The sequence below is a fragment of the Mus musculus genome, chromosome 17, assembly GCF_000001635.26.
Source record: "Mus musculus strain C57BL/6J chromosome 17, GRCm38.p6 C57BL/6J".
Classification (NCBI taxonomy): Eukaryota; Metazoa; Chordata; class Mammalia; order Rodentia; family Muridae; genus Mus; species Mus musculus.
The window spans coordinates 55,767,314-55,791,462 of record NC_000083.6 but is presented as its reverse complement, the minus strand read 5'-3'; the positions used below and the strand labels follow the sequence as shown (position 1 = coordinate 55,791,462).

The window sequence follows — 24,149 nt, the reverse complement described above, 5'->3', positions numbered from 1 at the left end:
CAGATTTACATCAGATATGGGGAAACCACATCTGGTTTATATTTGTTTTCCAATCACCTTCAAGTTTGATCATTTTCTGATTGCTTTACAGCCCATCCATTTTATTATTTTTATTTTTGAAGCTGCTTGCTTGGATTGTTTTGTTATTTTTTAAGAGAAAAAAAGAGCATACAATTGCATGGGTAAGAAGAAGAAAGGATCTAAGAGAAGTTAGGAGAGAGAAAAATGTTAATAATGTGTTCTCAAAATAAGTTCTCAACAATGTGTTTTCAAAATAAATTCCCCCAAATAAGTGTAAAAAACATTTTAAAATGATGAATATGTACTCTAAACTGGAATTTTAAGTTATTTCTTTTTTATGATACATATGTATATAGTCTTTGTTAATATATCCTGCTACTTTTGCTTATACAATTTTCTCTCCCTACCTCTCACTAAACCCTTTTTACTTTTCAAGGACTCCTACTCTCTTGATATTTGTTATACGTGTTCTAAGTCGTGCTTTTAATATATTAAGATTTAGATGGTAAGTGGTATTGTTGATCTGCAGCTATCTCCTCGGAACCGAAATATTCTCTGCTGGAGAAGGTCCATTGAAACTTAGTAAGTAAACAAACTCAAAAGGCTCAAGATTCTCCTTAAACTTACAAGATTTCTATGCATCCTTCCCTTGGTTATGCAAGTGGTAACCATTGCTGTATAGGAAAGCTGTAGTTAGATTCACTGAGCTGCCTAAAAAATGTTTAAGGAGCTCTATGTCTACAGAATGTTGAAACACATGCTGTGTGGGCTTTTTGATATATTTGTCTTGAAGAACCCATGCTGTTATTAGTAACCTCTCAAAGATACTGTTGTAAGTAACTCCACTAAACTCACTGGCTCAGTTAGTTAGACATGAGTAGCATTGTCTTTTTAATCAACAGTGTTGTATCTACAGTAGCTAGGAAACTTGTTCGTATGACCCAGTAACTGTCAAATGATACTAACTTAATAAAAAAATGATTTGAAAAAGAACAGTTGTGTGGTTCCTGTGATAGACATTTGGGGTACACAACAGTAGCTAGTATTTCTTTTTCAATTATATATTTTCTTTATTTACATTTCAAATGTTATCCCCTTTCCTGGTGTCCCCTCTGAAACCCCTCCACCCCCTCCTTCTTCTCCCTGATCACTAACCCACTCACTCTCACTTCCTGGTCCTGGCATTCCTCTACACTGGACCAAGGGCTTCTCCTCCTTTTGATGACCAATAGGGTCATCCTTTGCTACATATGTGGCTGGAGCCATGGTTCCCTCCAATGTGTATTCTTCGGTTGATGGTTTAGTCCCTGGGAGCTCTGAGGGTACTGGTTGGTTCATATTATTGTTCCTCTTATGGGGCTGCAGCCCCTTCAGCCCCTTGGGTCCCTTCTCTAGCTCCTCAATTGGGGACCCTGTGCTCAGTCCAATGGTTGGCTGAGACCATCCACCTCTGTATTTGTCAGGCACTGGCATAGCCTCTCAGGAGACAGCTATATCAGACTCCTTCCTGCAAGCATTTGTTGGCATCCACAATAGTGTCTGGGTTTGGTGACTGTATATGGGATGGATCTCCAGGTGGGGCAGTCTCTGGATGGCCTTTCCTTCAGTCTCTGCTCCATACTTTATCTCTGTATTTCCTCCCGTGGGTGTTATGTTCCCCCTTCTAAGAAGAACAGAAGTATCCTCACTTTGGTCTTCCTTCTTCTTGAACATTATATGGTCTGTGAATTCTATCTTGGGTATTCTGAGCTTCTGGGCTAATATCCACTTATCAGTGAGTGCATACCATGTGTGTTCTTTTGTGATTGAGTTACCTCACTCAAGATGATATTTTCTAGATCCATCCAATTTGTGGCTGCTATTTCTGAGGATGGATTTCTGCAAAGGCAATCCCAACATGATACCTTTCCTCATATAGTATGGCATGATATGCCTTCTTGCTTTTCTTGTGGTATTATTCTCTTTTTGATAGAAGGTAGAATAATACCAAAGTATAAGCTGCTGCAGAGTGGAGTTTCCATAGCTAGAACCACAGTGTGGCCATCTTCTATTTGGTATATCTTAGCAGTTCCCACTTGATTGGAGTCATTCAATCCAGTGAAGGAATGCCCACCAATGTGCTGATGGGGTAAAAATACATTACAATACCTAAAATTAGCACATATTAGAGGCGACCTTGAACAGTCTGAGTCATCACTTTTGTAGCCTTTGTTGTATGCAGTGAGATATGTGACTGAGTTCAGATGACTTCCCAGAAAGAACATGGCCAGATAGATATGGAATAACACTGAGAAAGAGCTTGCAAGTGGCCGTTTCTTAGATGTAAAACCTTGGAACTCAGAAAAAATAAGGTGATGACTGGAAGATAGTTAGCTAAAATGAAATTAGACTGCATCAGCTCTGATTTCCAATAGAAAAACAAAGGAGAAATCCACAATTTGTATGCAGTCAGCACTTTTATGAACAGCTGCATATGAGAAACTAGAAACAATGATAATCAGAGATCATTCTGCATCTGACATAAATTGAGTAAAACTTTTAAACAAACATATTTCAAACCTTCTTTTTACAATCATGCTAATTAGGCTATAGGACAGACTAATGGACATGATCAGTCTGAATGCTATAAAAACTAAGAAGTTATTAGTATTATTTACTATTAGTCCTTGTGGCAAAAGAACCCCAGATAATCTAAACATTCTCAAGAAAATTTCTGATGGGATGTCACATAAAATATATTGGTAAGATCTATCAGCATGTAAGTTTTCATTAACATATTGATTGAAAGATACTAAAAGGGCAGGCATTGTTGAGGAAACTGGGCATTAAAGAGGTAGCATTTAATATCCTTTTAATTGCATCTTTTAAGACATTACTCACAAATTTCAGAAAGATGTTGATTGATCATGTGGCTTGGGTCTGACATGGCCCTTTAATGGCTTTGCTGAGCTGCACGATAACTTGAATAATTTATGAAGTAAAGAAGTTTTAGGTGATGTGAGTGATATGCTGTGACTTACAAATTAGCTTTTAAGATGTTAAAGTAATCAATAGTAGAACTAAAAAGGCAAAGCAATCAAACAGAAGTATAAGGATACTGGGTGGCAAATGTAGCAAGTTTGTTGTCAAGGTAGAGTTTCTAGAGAGGAAATTACAGAAAGCCAACTGTTAAGCTAATAAGCTTTTAGATGCTCTAAAAGGCCAAGTAGTAGTTCAGGAAAAGAAAGGTTAAGTTTCATTTGAAGAAGGAATCTTTCCCTATGTGCTTTTTATATAATTCACAGGTAGTAGAAAAATGTTTACTCAGCCTGGGGCCATTTGATAAGACAGGTGTACCTGTATAGAGTCAAGAACCATAGTTTTGCGTGAGAGCATTTGGAACTTAGAACCCTTTGCCAGTTCAAAGCACAGCTTTAAGGGAGCTGAGCATCACAAGGCTGATGAGTGGAGATGCACAGCAGTGTAGCAGATAAGTGATTGCAAGCAGGGGCACATAAAAGATGTTTGTAGGCAATGGATGACAACAAAGAATAATGTTTCCTTGCATGGTGCCATACTGCCATTGCCATTTTGATGAAATAACTTATAGAATGTATGAAATCACTCATATTATGATGGGCCTTAATAATGGTTCCTTTTTCATAAACAACTAGAATTTAATTGGAAAGAAATTTGGTAGGCATCTGTGGCCCTGTGTAAAACATTTAAAATGTTTCATTATGTAACACTAACTCTTGAGTATCTTACAAATTTATAAAACAAGCCCCCCAAAAGACTTATTGTGAGTAGAAAATAACATTGATCGAAAATCCTTGTGCCAGAGATGGGAAAGCTCCCTATAAATTATTTGGTATAGAAACACCTAATCCTCAGAAATCATAAATTCTATTCCCAGTACTGAGTTGGATGACAGAATGTGACGACAAAGCCATATTGCTAATGACACCAAAGTTGGGCATGGAGAAATCAAGTTGAGACAGACTAGAATATCCTCCTTTGTAGATTTGAAAATGGTGAGATATAAAGTGTTGTCTGTGGCAGCAAAGTTGTCATCAATTTTTTTCTTGATTATAAATCCTGCATGCTATGTTACTACATGACATGGCTGTTATGTGTATAACTGACTACTGGAAATTAAGATTGATTTCATAAGGTGGAGCTCACATCTGGTATTGCATGCCAATGACTGAAGTCAAAGGTCCCATGGAGTCCACTGACTTTATACTGTTAATTTACTGCATTGGCTAGTCAAGTTGCTCCCAAAATGTTAGTAATTGAGGAAAATTTCCTTATTAAAAGTGGAAATATAATGCAAAGACTCATAATTGTGCTATCTCCACAGAGTAAATTCTTCTTGCTGTGGCAGTCATCTGATACTCACAATTAGAGGAAGAAACATACTATTAATATTATCCAACCGTAGACTTAGACAACATTGTGGAAGAGGGTTTATGGCTATTTACTCAGAACTGAAATGTTCCTTTCTGGATGAGGGTTTTCTAAGACTCAGGGGTAAGCAACAGCAGTCTCAAAAATTTCCTGAAACTTAAAAGATTCACAAGACTCCTCTCATAGGCTCCATCAGCAGTAGTAACTTCTAGAGAGAGAAAAGTCTCTGGTCATTCCAGTGCCTAAAATTCATTAAATAGCTCCAGTGATGTACGTTTTTTGAGTTGCCATTCATGTTGGATTGGATGTTTTAGTGCCATGACTGCCTATGTATGATGCCTGTCCCTCATTCATTTACTAAGCTACATGGGTAATGTCATTTCTCTCATCTGCCATTGATGCTGTATCTTAGGCAAATAGATGTTTGTTCATTTCCACAGGAAGAGTCACACCATAGAATTCAACAATTCAATCAAAATTCTATTTCATACATGCTCACAACTAAGAGGTATATAAAGACACATACTTGCTAACAAAAAACCAATCATACTAGATTATAGTATTCTAGCCTGGAAAGGATGCCTTTATGAAAATAAACCAAGCCTTGTTGTAGCATGCTTAAATATCAATATTGGGGTTGTGGTGGAGGAGACTCATAAATTCCATGAATACCTATTAATGCTGTCCATAAAACAAAGACATTAAAACCAAAACAAACATCAAACTATCCTGTCAGCAGCTGTGAGTGAGTATGTAGAAGGTCTTGCCTCAATACAAGGTACAGTGAAACTATAAATTTGATAATGATCTTGGTTAAATACAAAAATCTCAGATGCTGATAGCTCAGCTAACCCAATTCTAGACTCTAAACAGAGAATTGTGCAAAAGTATGCTTTTCCTTGCTTTATTCTAGTGAATTCTTAGATAATGTGTTATTTAGCAATGCTTACTCAGCATAGTAAATGCTGTTTTTATTCCTATTTATATATGACACATTTTAGTATACTCAGGCCAAAATTCAATTCTTGCAGTGAAGATAACCAGCCCTAAGATGGGGTCATAGACATAAATTCCCAACCCTAACTAAGAAGGTGTAGAGAAATGATACATGCCAGAAAATGGAAGATATTTTTTTTCCATTGGAGTGACAATGAATATAACAACTATTCTCTAGTGCAGGAACCCTGTCTATGTATGTTTGGACAACACAATAGAACGACATAATTTCATTTGTGAGAGATTTTTGTTTCAGTTTTTATTGTGATACTATTTGTCTTGTTGGATTTTGATCTGTTTTATTAGTTTTGGAGAAAGAGAGAGATGGGGGAAGGGAAATTGAAGTTAAGTAGGTAGAAAAGAGATGAGCTGGAAGGAGTGAGTAGAAGGAAAATATCAAAATTTATTGCATGAAAAAAAGTTGTTTTTTTTTTTAAATTGTACACTCAAACCAATTGGTAAATGGAAGCACTTTTCCTTGATGCAGCATCATTTAATGTGTGGTATTCTACATGACTCAAGCAATAAAATGTATTCTGGATCTTAAGAAGCTGATCTGCCATTACTGTAGAACTAAGACACATGTGATGAAAGCCTTGAGAATATTAGCATGACATGATTTGGCTTATTCTGAAGACAAACTGGCATAGGAACCGAATATGGCATCGGTGCAAGATAAAAGTTCTATAAACTTCTATAAAGGGATCAAGGGTAGAGAATTGCATTGGACACAGATTTGGAAGATTTAGAAGTTTGGAAGCAGTTATTTGGTCCTAGAGATTAAATGTGATTGCATTATAACAGAACAGGAATAAGTCGATGGGGTATGAAAATACAAAAATAACTCTAGGATTCTGGCTAGCAGTGTTGTAGCTGTCACAAGCTCTACTAACCCACCTCCTTTTGCTTAATTAAAAAAATGGATAGACTTACCATAACAATCAGGGTGATCAATATTAATAATGCCAGCTACCCAGTTGAACAAAGGATATTTTACTACACAGCTGCATATGTAAGTCCCAATTTTATTTCTGCAGTACGACACATCCTTGCATACCAATTCTTTCAGTAGACACTCATTAATATCTGCAAATCAAGAGAAATTTGTTTTTGTTTTTATAGAGTGGTATGTCTTTCTTTTAACTATAAAGCCTCTACTCCCAGACTTATTTGTAAATTTACCTGTCAATATTCTTTGTTCTTTGTTAGGCTAAATTAATATGATAAAGATCATATTTTCCTCTAATATATAAAGTCTCCAAGCACTTTAGTATGTATCTAGAGCTACTTAAGGAAGAAATAGTTAATTTTGACTTGCAATATATGATTGGGAAGCAATCATTGATAACAGGAAGATTTGTTCACATGAGTATGAGGTATTTGTTCATATTCCATAAGCAATCAGCCTGCAGAAAAAGTTGAATACTGGCATTAAGCTGTTTTTATTCTTTGTTGCCTTTTTATTTAGTCTGGAATTAAAGTCTGTGGAGTTATGTCATTTCCATTCAGTGTACATTTTCTTCACATAGAGCCGCCTCAAAGATCCTCACAGACATGTTCACAGGTGTTACTCCAAATTCATTCAAGTTGATAGTGAAGAATAATTATCACAAATATCAATAAAAACACTGCATGTGTGTTGTAAAATAATATCTTGAAGGATTATGAGGTAGGCATCAGTCTACTAGACACTGAAATATCCTATAAAATACTCAGAATAATGATGATGATGAATGAAGAAAAAGATTGAATAGTGGAATAGAAAAAAAGCTGAGAAATGTATTCTTAGGTAAATTCTGTTTTTGGTATGGTAGCAATAATTTATGGGGGATTTCAGAGAGGAAACCAGGAAGGGATATAACTTTGAAATGTAAATAAATAAAATGACCACTTTTAAAAATAACCAAAAAAAAAAAAAAAAGAAACAGTAGTTGTTTGAATAATAAATATTCTCTGTGAGCTTAGATATTCAAATATTATCTCTTTGTTTATGGTAATAAGAACGCTATTGGAGGAAGGACATAACTAGGAGCAACTTTTGAGTGTTTCTAACTTGTTACAACACCTTCATGCTTCTAATGCCTGTGTATAGGTGAGATATGATATACCATCTCTGACTGCCTCATGCAATGGTATTCCATAATTATGAACTTTGTCCCTGGAACCACAAGCTCAAACATATTCTTCTTTGACTTGCTTTAGGTTATGTCATTTATACCAACATCAAATGTATAACTAATATGGAATTTGCGGGGCCAAAGAGATGGATCGGTGTTTAAGAGCAATATCTGCTCTTGTAGAAGACCTAGTGTACTGGCTAGTTGTGTGTCAACTTGACACAGCTGGAGTTATCACAGAGAAAGGAGCTTCAGTTGAGGAACTGCCTCCATGAGATCCAACTGTAAGGCATTTTCTCAATTAGTGATCAAGGGGAAAGTCCCCTTGTGGGTGGGACCATCTCTGGGCTGGTAGTCTTGGTTCTATAAGAGAGCAGGCTGAGCAAGCCAGGGAAGCAAGCCAGTAAGGAACATCCCTCCATGGTCTCTGCATCAGCTCCTGCTTCCTGACCTGCTTGAGTTCCAGTCCTGACTTCCTTGGTGATGAACAGCAGTATGGAAGTGTAAGCCGAACAAACCCTTTCTTCCCCACTTGTTTCTTGGTCATGATGTTTGTGCAGGAATAGAAACCCTGACTAAGACACCTAGGTACAATTTGTAGAATCCACATGGCAGCTCACCACCACTTTTAGTACCAGTCTCAGTGGATCTGATGACTTCTAGCCTCCACGCTCACTGTATTAATATGTAATATAGATATACATGCAGGCAAACACATATGTACATAGCAAAAAATAGGAAATGAAGCTTGTACTAAGAAGTGGAGCCATTAATATAGTCAACCCAACTATGAGGTCTTTTTGAAGAATGTAGAAAAATTTGGAAATCTGTACCAGAAACCAGGTTAATCCTATAAGCAGAGATTTATTAACTGTTATTGTAGAATCTCAAAATACAATATTTTCCAGGTAATAATGATGGCATTGGAAGGTTGGGTTTCAGGAGATCCCAGAGGATACTTTCTCTATTAACACTTGGGCTAGATGCCACTTGATTTATGCTTTTGTGAAGAATATGATTGTTTTCTGTCCTTTTCTTGATAATTGACACACAGCTAAACTTAAAATAATTGACTAACACTCAGGATCACAGGGGATGCAGGAAGTCCTGCTCAGCCGGGCACATATTCCTTCCAGTTCTCACCTGCAGCAAGGAGTGGATCCTGTGGTCCGCAAACCCCTTAACATGCCTGTACCCAGAGACAGCTTGACCTCAAGAGATCTGACACAGCCAGGATCACAGATGAGGCCCCAACCCCTGTCACAATACCTGGCCTAACTGGAACCCTCCCTGGGGTCCAGAAAAAGGAACTTCTCCATGCACCCAGCCAGAGACACACTTTCTTTCCAGGTTGCATCTTTACTCAGAAGCATGTCCAGTGCTCCAGTCTGCCCCCACCCAATGCTGTCCACACAGAGAGACAACTTGACTCCAAGAAGTTCTGACACAGCCAGGTTCTGCAGACAGACCAGGGTCTGCAGACATCCTCCCCTATCCAGAGACAGCTGGAACCCAAGAGGCCAAAATAACCAGTCTTACAGGAGGGGCAGGCTTCAATCAGAGATAGCAAGGACAGTTAACACTAGAGATAATCAGAAGGCAAGAGGCAAGCAGAAACCACTGCTACTTGGCGACATCAGAACCTACTTCTCACACCACAGCAAGCCCTGGATACCCCAATATACCTGAAAAGCAAGATCCTAATATAAACTCCCGTCTCATGTAGATGATAGAGGACCTTAACAAGGACATAAATAACTCCCTTAAAGACATATAGGAGAACACAGGTAAACAAGTAGAAGCCCTTAAAGAGGAAACACATAAATATCTTAAAAATACAGGAAAACACAATGAAACAGGTGAAGGAATTGAATAACACCATTCAGTATCTAAAGACAGAAATAGAAACAATAAAGAAATCACTAAGGGAGACAACCATGGAGATCGAAAACCTAGGAAAGAGAGCAGCATTCTTAGATTCAAGCAATACCAACAGTATACAAGAGATAGAAGAGAGGATCGCAGACATACATGATACCATACAAGACATTGACAAAACAGTCAAAGAAAGTACAAAAACCAAAAAGCTCATGACTTAAAACATCTAAGAAATCTAGCACACAATGAAAAAAAAAAACAAACCTAAGAATAAGAGGTATAGAAGACAGCTAAGATTCACAACTAAAAGGGCCAGTAAACATCTTCAACAAAACTATAGAAGAAATTATCCCTAACCTAAAGAAAGAGATGCTGATAAAAGTACAAGAAGCCTACAGAACATCAAATACATTGGACCAAAAATTCTTCCCATCATATAATAATCCAAATACCAAATGCACAACTAAAAGAATATTAAAAGCAGTAAGGGAAGGTCAAGTAACACATAGAGGCAGAACTATCATAATTACACCAGTCTCAACAGATACTCTAAAAGCCAGAAGATCTTGGGCAGTTGTCATACAGACCCTAAGAGAAAAAAAATGTCAGCCCAGGCTAATATATCCAGCAAAATTCTCAGTTGTCATAGATGGGGTAACTAAGATATTGCACAACAAAACCAAATTTAAATAATATATTTCTACTAATCCAGCCCTACAGAGGATAATAGAAGGAAAACTCCAACACAAGGATGAAAACTACACCCAAGATAAAACAAATACTTAATCTCACAACAACCCACCAAAAAGGCAGCCACACAAACATGATTATACCTCCAACAACAAAAATAACAGGATGCAACAATCATTGGTCCTTAATATCACTTAACATAAATGGAATCAGTTTCTCAATAAAAAAGACTTAGACTAACAGAGTGGATATGTAAACAGGACACAGCATTTTGCTGCATGCAGGAAACACACCTCAGTGACAAATAGAGTTAGTACCTCAAAGTAAAAGGCTGGAAAAAATTTCCAAGCAAATGGTCCCAAGAAACAAGCTGGAGTAGCCATTCTAATGTCCAATAAAAGTTCAACCAAAAGCTATCAAATACAATGGAGATGGACACTTCATACACATCAAAGGAAAAATCTAGAAAGATGTACTCTCAATTATGAACATGTATGCCTCAAATGTAAAGGCACCCACATTTGTAAAAGAAATATTACTAAAGCTCAAATCACACACTGAAGCTCACACAATAATAGTGGGAGACTTCAACACCCCACTCTCTTGAATGGACAGATCATTTAAACAAGAACTCAACAGTGACACAGTAAAACTAATAGAAGTTTTGAACCAAATGGATTTAACAGATATCTGTAGAAATTTCACCCTAAAACAAAAGAATATACTTCTCAGTACCTCATGGTACCTATGGGAACACCCTCATAGGAGCAGGGGAGGGGGATGTGATAGGGGGTTTCCAGGAAGGAGGGAAACTCGGAAAGTGGGTACCATTTGAAATATAAATAAAGAAAATAACCAAACAACAACAACAAAAATAAAAAATAAATTCATTCCCTTCCCTTTATCTCACCGTACATATGCCTCTGGTCCAAATCACTGTTTCAGAACACAAGAAACTGAAAATCTCAGCAGGTTCTCTTGGGTTCTGGATATTTACCCTAATAATAGGATCAATCCTCTCAACATCCATTTTTCTATGTGAAAGACCAGAGATGAAGTTTAAGAGAAGGTACTGTATGGTGATTGTATTTTTGGTTTGAAAATAGATGCCATTTGGAATAAATTTTGTGATTATCAGTTTTCAACATGACAGAACATTGGATGGCCTAGGAAGGGAGTTTCAATAAGAAATATTCTGAATTGATCAGTTATTTGGCTTTGAAGCATGCTTGTCAGGAATTCCTTTTATGGAATTAATTGATTTGTAATGTCTTCCCACCCTGAATGTGAAAAGAACCATTTCTTGATTTGGATCCAAGACTGAGGGAGAAGGATAGAAACGCTTCATATCCTGCATACATTCATACATTCTGTCTCTGTTCAGGATTCTAGATGTAAATATATATGTAAAATTTCTCCCACCATGATTTCCCTACAGTAATAGAATATAATCTTGTATTGTGAGCCAAGAAAAACATTTGCTCCACTAAGTTGCTTGTTTCAGGGTATTTTGTCACAACATACATGAAACTAATAAAGGGGCCTATAAATCAAAGATTCCTTGAGCTAAAGAGCCACAAACTCCCTGTCTCCCCAAAGAATATAACACAAATGCATTTGGTCAACACCTTTACCTTGTAACCTTGTCAGTGATTCTTATAAAGATCTTTGAGATCTACATGACATATCAATGTTTGATTAGGTGGTGTAAGGATTCTCTGTAATGATTGAACTAAACCTTTTTGTTATTTAGTTTTTTTTCTTTCTCTACTTGGCACAAGGAAGGGACATTTTAAAATCAGGACCTTAATTGAAGAAAAAAATGCTGTCATAAGACTGTTTTATTGTTGTGAAGAGACAATGTAATAAATAACATCTATAAAAGAAGGCATTTAGTTGGGGTTTTATTATGGCATGAAGAAGGACAACATATTTTTATGAACTGTGATGGGGCAGTATTTGAGATATTATATATTACCTGATTTACAGGCAGAAAGTAAAGAAGTAGCTGATTGAGAGTGGCATGGATTTTTAAAATGTCAAGGTCCACCTATTGTTATAAGTCTTTCAACAAGTCCATACCTTCTAATCCTTCCTAAACAATTACACCAACTTATACCAAGCAGTTAAATATATGACCCTATGTAGCTCATTCTCCTTCAAATCACTATTTTGAAATAACCATGAAGAGATAGCAAGTAAGCAAAACTTCTCCATGTTCTCTGATTCATTCTCTTTCTCCAGTTTTTTGTTGTTGTTTTGTTTTTTGGTGTTTGTTTGTTTTTTGTTTTGTTTTGTTTTTACCATGAGTCCATTCCCTATATTTCCTCTGTAATAGAATTTTACCTTGAAGTGTAGGATGAAAGGGACCATTTCCTCCCCAGATTACTCATGGTATTAATCATAACAATAGAAAACATATGAAAATAGACTATTTTACCTTGACATTTCTCATGGGGCTCAATAATTCTTCTATTCTCAGAGCCCGTCCAGAATCCTTCTTTACAAACACAGTGGGTGCTGTTGAAGCAGCTGGCATTTTCATTGCACTGGGGACAGGAAGCTGCAAGAAACACAAAATTCACTGATGCATTTTTTTTCATGCCCTTTGAATCATATCATTTTATAACTACTCCAATGTTGAATATAGATGTTCAGAAGGACTTTCTGTATACATTTTTACCATAAATATCTATTTTAAAAAATGGTCAAATTTCAATTGGGAGACCTTATAGTTCCTTTTCTGGGAGATTTCTCTGGCCAAACCATCATTAATTACTAGAGGACAAGTTAGTAATGCCTATTCATAAGGAATGGCTAATTAAGTCAATGACTGACAGAATGTGTGTGTGTGTGTGTGTGTGTGTGTGTGTGTATGTATATGTATACATACACTCAGCTTCAAGAGCTGCAGAGATGCATTACTTATAAATGTATGTATGTTTTTAGGTAAGTTTGAGGTGTAAGTATGATGACCTGAGTTTGAAGTATGCAAATCCATATCATCAATGATACAGGCAGGCGCAAGGCTAGAGGAAGCATCTGCCATTTCTGTGACTTGGACCCAATTCCTTTTTGGGGGGACCAAGAACCATGTGTGAATTTTGTCTTCTTTATTCTTCATGGTGATATCTTAAGCATCAAATGGGGTCACATGTGTAATGTCTCAGCTAAGTTATGTAAATAATAATGGTGAGGATGAAGATACTAAAAATAGGGCAATGTTACTTAAGGTATTAAAAATATAAAACTCATTTCCCTTACAGGGAGCAGTATTTCATACCCCACTATCTTTTCCCCTGGCTTTAACCATGAAGAGACTCACCTGAAATATTCATCATTTGTAATATTGACCAGATAAGCAGCATTCCAGGAACTGAAAGAGAAAGAGAAGGAAATATTCTGGTTGGGGTCTTTAGAGGTCTAGCTCTGCTAAGGAGTTGTATAGGCTTTGTCCACCCTAAAAATACAACTTTTATAGTTATAATAATTAGTTTGCTACCACTTTCATGTTGTCTTGTGTGGAGCGTGAAGATACCGAAGAGTGAAACATACATAATATTGTACCTGTGAGCCTACCAGTAAACGCCACTGTACCTCCCGGGCTTTCACACAGAAGCCACATTCACAATCTCTGTTCTATTTTCAACGGCCCCCTTTACCAGCTCTGGCCCCTAAACCCACCATGGGTATTATTATAAATGCAAGCACTATATGAAGAAAAGCACAATGCACAGAGAATGCAAATATTGGGTGACTTTTTTGATTGTTTCTGTTTCTATTATTCTCAGAAAGAAGTAAACTCATGGATTTATTGTCACCTCAACACAATTCTGACAATGCTTGGAAAAGGGAATCTTTACTGAAGAATTTCTCTATCATATTGGCCTGTATGCAACACTGTGGGACGTTTGCTTGATTAGTGATGAATGTGAGAGGGCCTGGGTACTTTGAGCAGTGTCACCTCTGGGTAGTTAGTCCAAGGTTATATAAGAAAGCCAGCAGAGAAAGCCATGGAAAGCAAGCTAATAAACATCACTCTTCATGGACACTGATGTATTTCATGCTTTAAGCTATTGTTCCAAATTCTTTTTCTCATGGGATATATTCTAAAATGCCACTGATCCGGGGCTCAAGTCCCTTCCGGCCCACTGCAGCACCGTGGTCCCTGGCCCGGGGAGTCTGCGGACACCGGCAAGGACCCACACAGGATCCGCCATGGGATCCTAAGACCTTTGGTGAGTGGAACACAGCGCCTGCTCCAATCCAATTGCGCGGGACCTGAGACTACATTAATTAAGGAAGCAGATAATCCGGCCTGATCCAGGGCTCAAGTCCCTTCCAGCCCACTGCAGCACCATGGTCCCTGGCCCAGGGAGTCTGCGGACACCTGCAAGGACCCACACAGGACCCTCCACGGGATCTTAAAACCTATGGTGAGTGGAACACAACTTCTGCCAGGAGGCAGGTTCAAACACCAGATATCTGGGCACCTTCCCTGCAAGAGGAGAGCTTGCCTGCAGAGAGTACTCTGACCACTGAAACTAAGGATAGAGCTAGTCTCCCAGGTCTGCTGATAGAGCGTAACAGAATCACCTGAGGAACAAGCTCTAACCAAAGACAACTATAACAACTAGTTCCAGAGAATACCAGATGGTGAAAGGCAAATGTAAGAATCCTACTAACAGAAATCAAGACCACTCACCATCATCAGAACACAGCACTCCCACCCCACTTAGTCCTGGGCACCCCAACACAACCGAAAAGCTAGACCCGGATTTAAAAGCATATCTCATGATGATGGTAGAGGACATCAAGAAGGACTTTAATAACTCACTTAAAGAAATACAGGAGAATACTGCTAAAGAGTTACAAGTCCTTAAAGAAAAACAGGAAAACACAACCAAACAGGTAGAAGTCCTTAAAGAAAAACAAGAAAACACATCTAAACAGGTGATGGAAATGAACAAAACCATACTAGACCTAAAAAGGGAAGTAGACACATAAAGAAAACCCAAAGTGAGGCAACGCTGGAGATAGAAAACCTAGGAAAGAAATCTGGAACCATAGATGCGAGCATCAGCAGCAGAATACAAGAGATGGAAGAGAGGAATCTTTACTGAAGAATTTCTCTATCATATTGGCCTGTATGTCAACACTGTGGGATGTTTGCTTGATTAGTGATGAATGTGAGAGGGCCTGGGCACTTTGAGCAGTGTCACCTCTGGGTAGTTAGTCCAGGGTTATATAAGAAAGCAGGCAGAGAAAGCCATGGAAAGCAAGCTAATAAACATCAGGAAAAGATCCTAACTCAAAATATCCAGGAAATCCAGGACACAATGAGAAGACCAAACCTACGGATAATAGGAGTTGATGAGAATGAAGATTTTCAACTTAAAAGGCCGGCAAATATCTTCAACAAAATTATAGAAGAAAACTTCCCAAACCTATAGAATGACATGCCCATGAACATACAAGAAGCCTACAGAACTCCAAATAGACTGGACCAGAAAAGAAATTCCTCCCGACACCTAATAATCAGAATAACAAATGCACTAAATGAAGATAGAATATTAAAAGCAGTAAGGGAAAACGTTCAAGTAACATATAAAGGCAGGACTATCAGAATTACACCAGACTTTTCACCAGAGACTATGAAAGCCAGATGTTATACAGACACTAAGAGAACACAAATGCCAGCCCAGGCTACTATACCCGGCCAAACTCTCAATTACCATAGATGGAGAAACCAAAGTATTCCACGACAAAACCAAATTCACACAATATCTTTCCACGAATCCAGCCCTTCAAAGGATAATAGCAGAAAAAAAAACAATACAAGGACGGAAATCACGCCCTAGAAAAAGCAAGAAAGTAATCCCTCAACAAACCATAAAGAAGACAGCCACAAGAACAGAATGCCAACTCTAACAACAAAAATAAAAAGAAACAACAGTTACTTTTCCTTAATATCTCTTAATATCAATGGACTCAATTCCCCAATAAAAAGACATAGACTAACAGACTGGCTACACAAACAGGACCCAACATTCTGCTGCTTACAGGAAACCCATCTCAGGGAAAAAGACAGACACTACCTTATAGTAAAAGGCTGGAAAACAATTTTCCAAGCAAATGGTCTGAAGAAACAAGCTGGAGTAGCCATTCTAATATCTAACAAAATCGACTTCCAACCCAAAGTTATCAAAAAAGACAAGGAGGGACACTTCATACTCATCACAGGTAAAATCCGCCTAGATGAACTCTCTATTCTGAATATCTATGCTTCAAATGAAAGGGTAGCCACATTCATTAAAGACACTTTAGTAAAGCTCAAAGCACACATTGCACCTCACATAATAATAGTGGGAGACTTCAAAACACCACTTTCACCAATGGACAGATCATGGAAACAGAAACTAAACAGGGACACAGTGAAACTAACAGAAGTTATGAAACAAATGGATCTAACAGATATCTACAGAACATTTTATCCTAAAACAAAAGGATATACCTTCTTCTCAGCACCTCACGGGACCTTCTCCAAAATTGACCATATAATTGGTCACAAAACAGGCCTCAACAGATACAAAAATATTGAAATTGTCCCATGCATCCTATCAGACCACCATGGCCTAAGGCTGATCTTCAATAACAACATAAATAATGGAAAGCCAACATTCACGTGGAAACTGAACAACACTCTTCTCAATGATACCTTCGTCAAGGAAGGAATAAAGAAAGAAATTAAAGACTTTTTAGAGTTTAATGAAAATGAAGCCACAACATACCCAAACCTATGGGACACAATAAAAGCATTTCTAAGAGGGAAACTCATAGCTCTGAGTGCCTCCAAAAAGAAACTAGAGAGAGCACACACTAGCAGCTTGACAACACATCTAAATGCTCTTGAAAAAGAGGAAGAAAATTCACCCAAGAGGAGTAGACAGCAGGAAATAATCAAACTCAAGGGTGAAATCAACCAAGTGGAAACAAGAAGAACTATTCAAAGAATTAACCAAAAGAGGAGTTGGTTCTTTGAGAAAATCAACAAGATAGATAAACCCTTAGCTAGACTCACTAGATGGCACAGGGACAGCATCCTAATTAACAAAATCAGAAATGTAAAGGGAGACATATCAGACAGATCCTGAAGAAATCCAAAACACCATCAGATCCTTCTACAAAAGGCTATACTCAACAAAACTGGAAAACCTGGACAAAATGGACAAATTTCTAGACAGATACCAGGTACCAAAGTTAAATCAGGATCAAGTTAACGATCTAAACAGTCCCATATCCCCTAAAGAAACAGTAGCAGTCATTAATAGTCTCCTAGTCAAAAAAGCCCAGGACCAGATGGGTTTAGTGCAGAGTTCTATCAGACCTTCAAAGAAGATCTAATTCCAGTTCTGCACAAACTATTCCACAAAATAGAAGTAGAAGGTACTCTACCCAACTCATTCTATGAAGCCACAATTACTCTGATACCTAAACCACAGAAAGGTCCAACAAATATAGAGAACTTCAGACCAAGTTCCCTTTTGAATATCGATGCAAAAATACTCAATAAAATTCTCGCTAACCGAATCCAAGAACACATTAAAGCAATCATCCATCCTGACCAAGTAGGTTTTATTCCAGGGTTGCAGGGATGGTATAATATATGGAAATCCATCAATGTAATCCATTATATAAACAAACTCAAAGACCAAAACCACATGATCATCTCTTTAGATTTGGGGAAAGCATTTGACAAGATCCAACACCCATTTATGATAAAAGTCTTGGAAAGATCAGGAATTCAAGGCCCATACCTAAACATGATAAAAGCAATCTACAGCAATCCAGTAGCCAACATCAAAGTAAATGGTGATAAGCTGGAAGCAATCCCACTAAAATCAGGGACTAGACAAGACTGTCCACTCTCTCCCTACCTCTTCAACATAGTACTTGAAGTCCTAGCCGGAGCGATTCAACAACAAAAGAAGATCACGGGGATACAAATTGGAAAAGATGAAATCAAAATATCACTCTTTGCAGATGATATGATAGTATATATAAGTGACCGTAAAAATTCCAACAGAGAACTCCTAAGCCTGATAAACAGCTTCACTGAAGTAGCTGGATATAAAATTAACTCAAACAAATCAATGGCCTTTCTGTACACAAAGGATAAACAGGCTGAGAAAGAAATTAGGGAAACAACACCCTTCTCAATAGTCACAAATAATATAAAATATCTTGGCGTGACTCTAACTAAGGAAGTGAAAGATCTGTATGATAAAAACTTCAAGTCCCTGAAGAAAGAAATTAAAGAAGAACTCAGAAGATGGAAAGATCTACCATGCTCATGGATTGGCAGGATCAACATGGTAAAAATGGCTATCTTTCCAAAAGCAATCTACAGATTCAATGCAATCCCCATCAAAATTCCAACTCAATTCTTCAACGAATTAGAAAGAACAATCTGCAAATTCATCTGGAATAACAAAAAACCTAGGATAGCAAAAACTCTTCTCAAGGATAAAAGAACCTCTGGTGGAATCACCATGCCAGACCTAAAGCTTTACTACAGAGCAATTGTGATCAAAACTGCATGGTATTGGTATAGTGACAGACAAGTAGACCAATGGAATAGAATTGAAGACCCAGAAATGAACCCACACACCTATGGTCACTTGATCTTCGACAAGGGAGCTAAAACCATCCAGTGGAAGAAAGACAGCATTTTCAACAAATGGTGCTGGCACAACTGGTTGTTATCATGTAGAAGAATGCGAATCAATCCATTCCTATCTCCTTGTACTAAGGTCAAATCTAAGTGGATCAAGGAACTTCACATAAAACCAGAGAAACTGAAACTTATAGAGGAGAAAGTGGGGAAAAGCCTCGAAGATATGGGCACAGGGGAAAAATTCCTGAATAGAACAGCAATGGCTTGTGCTGTAAGATCGAGAATTGACAAATGGGACCTAATGAAACTGCAAAGCTTCTGTAAGGCAAAAGACAGTGTCAATAAGACAAAAAGGCCACCAACAGATTAGTAAAGGATCTTTACCTATCCTAAATCAGATAGGGGACTAATATCCAATATATATAAAGAACTCAAGAAGGTGGACTCCAGAAAATCAAATAACCAAATTAAAAAATGGGGCTCAGAGTTAAACAAAGAATTCTCACCTGAGGAATACCGAATGGCTGAGAAGCACCTGAAAAAATGCTCAGCATCCTTAATCATTAGAGAAATGCAAATCAAAACAACCCTGAGATTCCATCTCACACCAGTCAGAATGGCTAAGATCAAAAATTCAGGTGCCAGCAGATGCTGGCAAGGATGTGGAGAAAGAGGAACACTCCCCCATTGTTGGTGGGATTGCAAGCTTGTACAACCACTCTGGAAATCAGTCTGGTGGTTCCTCTGAAAATTGGACATAGTACTACCAGAGGATCCCGCAAGACCTCTCCTCGGCATATATCCAGAAGATGTTCCAACTGGTAATAAGTACACATGCTCCACTATGTTCATAGCAGTCTTATTTATAATAGCCAGAAGCTGGAAAGAACCCAGATGCCCCTCAACAGAGGAATGGATACAAAAAAATGTGGTACATTTACACAATGGAGTACTACTCAGCTATTAAAAAGAGTGAATTTATGAAATTCCTAGGCAAATGGATGGACCTGGAAGGCATCATCCTGAGTGAGGTAACACAATCACAAAAGAACTCAAATGATATGTACTCACTGATAAGTGGATATTAGCCCAGAAACTTAGTATACCTGAGATATAAGATACAATTTGCAAAACACATGAAACTGAAGAAGAATGAAGACCAAAGTGTGGACACTTTGCCCCTTCTTAGAATTGGAAACAATCACCCATGGAAGGAGTTACAGAGACAAAGTTTGGAGCTGAGACAAAAAGATGTATCATCTAGAGACTGCCATATCCAGGTATCCATCTCATAATTAGCCTCCAAACGATGACCCCATTGCATACACTAGCAAGCGTTGGCTGAAAGGACCCTGATATAGCTGTCTCTTGTGAGAGTAGACCAGGGCCTAGCAAACACATAAGCGGATGTTCACAGTCAGCTATTGGATGGAGCACAGGGCCCCCAATGGAGGAGCTAGAGAAAGTATCCAAGGAGCTAAAGAGATCTGCAACCCTGTAGGTACAACAACATTATGAACTAACAAGTACCCAGGAGCTCTTGACTCTAGGTGCATATGTATCAAAAGATGGTCTAGTCGGCCATCACTGGAAAGAGAGGCCCATTGGACACGCAAACTTTATATGCCCCAGTACAGGGGAATGCCCGGGCCAAAAAATGGGAATGGGTGGGTAGGGAAGTGGGGGGGAGGGTATGGGGGACTTTTGGGATAGCATTCTAAATGTAATTGAGGAAAATATGTAATAATAAAAAATAAAAATAAAAAAAAATTTCAAAAAAAAGAAAGGAGGGGGAGATGCAAAAAAGGGGAGCAGTATCAGGTATGAGAGAAGACAGGGATGATATACAGGGGATCAAGAATTTAAACAAAATCGTGTAGAAATATGGGATGGGGAACTGGGGGTAGGCACCAGTAAGTCTCAGATGTCAGGAAAGCAAAAGGTTCCCAGGATACAACAGGGATAAGATTAGCTAAAATGCCCAACAAAGGGGAGGGAGATCCTGAAGGGACCAAATCCAAAGGTTAGGCAAGACCCCTGGCTGGGGGATAGGGCCACCCACTCATCTCCAAATTATTAACCCAGAAGGGCTCCTGTTTAAAGAAAATATAGATACAAAATGTGGAGTAGAGATTAAAGGATCTTTCAATCACTATAGGTGGAGAAAATAAGATATTTCAAGACATATTCAAATAAAAAACAATATTTACCTATTAATCCACCCCTACAGAAAACAGTAGAAGAAAAACTCCAACCCAAAGAGGATAACTACATCTAAGAAAACACAGGAAATAGTATTTCCAACACAGGCAAAAACAAGGAACTAGCATAAGTGCACATGTACAAACACACACACACACACACACACACACACACACACACACACACCATCTCCCTCACATTAAATGCTGTTAATGTGGTGGGTTTGATAAGTAATTTAAGCTTTAGCATTGTTTAACAGACAGATGGACTTGTGTTTCAGACATACATCAAAATAACAGAAATTAACAATCACTGATTATTAATACATCAACGGACTCAATTATTCAATAAAAAGACACAGGCTAACAGAATGGATGAGAACATTGCATCCAGAATAGGATCCATCATTCTTCTGCATACAAGAAACACACCTCAGCATAAAGGTAGACATTACCTTTATTCAGGGGGGAAAATGCTGGAAAAAGTTTCTCTAAGACAATGGACCCAAGAAGCAAACTGGAGTAACCATCTAATAAAACAGACTTTTAATCAAAATTAATTGAAAGAGTTAGGGAAAAATAATTCCTACTTATCAAAGGAAAAATCTATCAGGATGGTATCTCAGCTCTGAACATCTATGTCCCAAACCAGAGGCACCCATTTTTATAAAAGAAACATTGCTAAAACTTAAATTCAACTTTGAACCCCACACCTTAATAATGGAAAATTTCAACATCCCACTTTCTCCAATTGATCTAGACAAAAACTAAACAGAGAAATTTGAAACTAACAAACATTTTAAATCAAGTTCAAGTCCAGCCTGGTCTACAGAGTGAGTTCCAGGACAGCCAGGGCTACTCAGAGAAACCCTGTCTTGAAAAACAAAACAACAAAACAAAACAAACAAACAAAAACACCAGACATCTATAGAACATTTGACCCAAACAAAACCTTCTTCTCAGCTCCTCATTGATCCTTCTCTAAATTGACCATGTAGTCCATCATAAAGGAAGCTTCAACAGATACAAGAAAACTGAAATAATACCTTATATTTTATCAGACATACCATGTATTAAAGCTAAACTTCAATAACAACAGAAACACCAGGAAGGCTGCACACTTATGGAAACTGAATAACCCTCTACTCAACGATCTCTGGGACAGGGAAGAAATAAAAAAAGTAAAGATTTTCTCAAATTCTGGGTGGGTGGGGGAACATGATGAGAGGGGGGAGTGGATAGGGGATTTTCAGAGAGAAAACTAGGAAAAGGGATAACATTTGAAATGTAAATAAGGAAAATATCTAATTAAAATAAAAGAAAAATGAAGGGCAACATAACCTATTTTATGGGACAAAATGAAAGCACTTCTAAAAGAAATTTCATAGCACTAAGTGCCTCTATAAAGAAATTAGAAAGTTCTCATACCAGCAATTTAAAAGTATACCTGAAAACTAGAAAACAAGGAGCACACAGAACAGTAGTAGAAGGTAGAAAATAAAGAAATGTTCAACATACTGAGTCACAGGGAAATTAAATTCAAAACGACTCTGTGATTCTGTCTTATGAGACTGGCTAATATCAGAAACCAAAGTGATAAAACATGCTAGTGAGGTTGTGTAGTAAGGGGAACACTCATCCATTGCTGGCTTTAGTGTAAACTTGAACAACCTCTTGTAAATGAATTGTGTTGTCTCCAAAAAAACTGGGAATAGTTCTAACTCAAGACGCAGCTATACCACTCCTGGATATGTCCCCAAAGAATACTCCACCATGCCATAAAGACACTTGTTCTACTATGTTCATAGTAGTTTCATTTGTAATAGCCAAAAGTAGGAATGAACCCAGATGTCTCTCAACCAAAGAACGGATAAAGAAAATGTGGAACATTTATATATCTGACCACTACAGAGCTATTAAAAAAAATAAGAGCACTGGGCTCCATCTCTCACTGTCATTGAAGTACATTGAGTTGAATGTGCACTGGAAAACTCTGCCTTGCATAGGGAAATCAACTACATATGGGCAAGGGAGATCCTAAGAAGCCAAGAGGTAAAATGTCCTTATATGCATTCTTTGTGCAAATCTGCCAGGAGGACCAAAAGAAGAAGCACCTGGATGCTTTGGTTAACTTCTCCACTCCAAGAAGTGCTCAGAGAGGTGGAAGACAACATCTGCTAAATGAAATGGGAAATTTGACGACATGACAAAGGCTGAGAAGGCTCACTATGAAAGAGAAATGAACCCCAAATGGGATACCAAAAAGTTCAAAGACCTGAATGTACCCAAGAGGCCTCTTTTGGCCTTCTTATTGTTCTGTTCTGAGTAGCACCCCAAAATGAAAGGTAAACATCCTAGTTTATCTATTGGTGATGTTGCAAAGAAACTAGGAGAAATGTGGAACAGCCCAGAAGCAGATGACAAGCACCCCTGTTCGAAGAAGGCTATCAAAGTGAAGGCTACAGAGCTAAAGGAAAACCAGATGCACCGAAAAGGGGCGTGGTCAAGGCTGAACAGAGAAAGAAAAAGAAGGAAAAGAAATGAAGAGAAGGATGAAAAGGATGAGGAAGAAATGGAAGAAGAGGCAGATAAAGATAAAAAAGGAGATAATGTATAGTTAAGACACTACCAAATGTGCCTTTAGATAGCTTTGTCCTCATGGTATTTTCAATAGCCACTTCTCTTGCCTGATACTGCCTGGGGATTGTAAATTGGTATTGAAATTTAAAGCAGGTTCTTGTTGGTGCACAGCACAAGTTAGTCATATAAGGGGACAGTATGTATTTTTTTCATTTGTTTTCATCTTCATTTGTCTTTAATGCAGCTTATATGAAGATATTTTTCTATTCACTGAATTTTACTTGTAATTGCAAAAAAGCAGCTGTTTTGGTGACACTCTAAATGTTTCTAAGTAAATAATTTTTTTTTAAATTAGGAAAAAATAAGAGCATCACGAAATTTGCAGGCAAATATATAGATGTAGGAAATATTATTCTGTGTGAGTTAACTCAGAGGCCAAAAATCACACATGATCTGTACTCACTTATACGTGAATCTTAGCTCTAAAGTACAATATAACCATGCTGCAATTGAGAGATCAGAGGAAGCCAAGTACCAGTGAGGACCCAATGAAAAATGATTGAATCTCATTCTGAGGGGAGAAGTCTGATGTCGGAAATT

At 37.8% G+C, this 24,149-nt stretch overlaps 1 protein-coding gene and 1 pseudogene across 1 annotated transcript in view; one reads left to right on the top strand and one right to left on the bottom strand.

Moving 5' to 3' along the window:
* The window catches only part of Adgre4 (adhesion G protein-coupled receptor E4), a 103,679-nt gene that overhangs the window by 62,200 nt on the left and 17,330 nt on the right, over nucleotides 1–24,149 (bottom strand). Inside the window, exons 3-5 of the mRNA NM_139138.3 lie at nucleotides 13,417–13,467; nucleotides 12,532–12,654; nucleotides 6,340–6,492 (exon numbers count right to left, since the gene is read on the bottom strand). Of these exons, the coding sequence (NP_631877.2) occupies nucleotides 6,340–6,492; nucleotides 12,532–12,654; nucleotides 13,417–13,467 (327 nt within the window). The remainder of the gene's footprint in view (nucleotides 1–6,339; nucleotides 6,493–12,531; nucleotides 12,655–13,416; nucleotides 13,468–24,149) is intronic.
* On the top strand, nucleotides 22,907–23,846 carry Gm18365 (predicted gene, 18365; annotated as a pseudogene).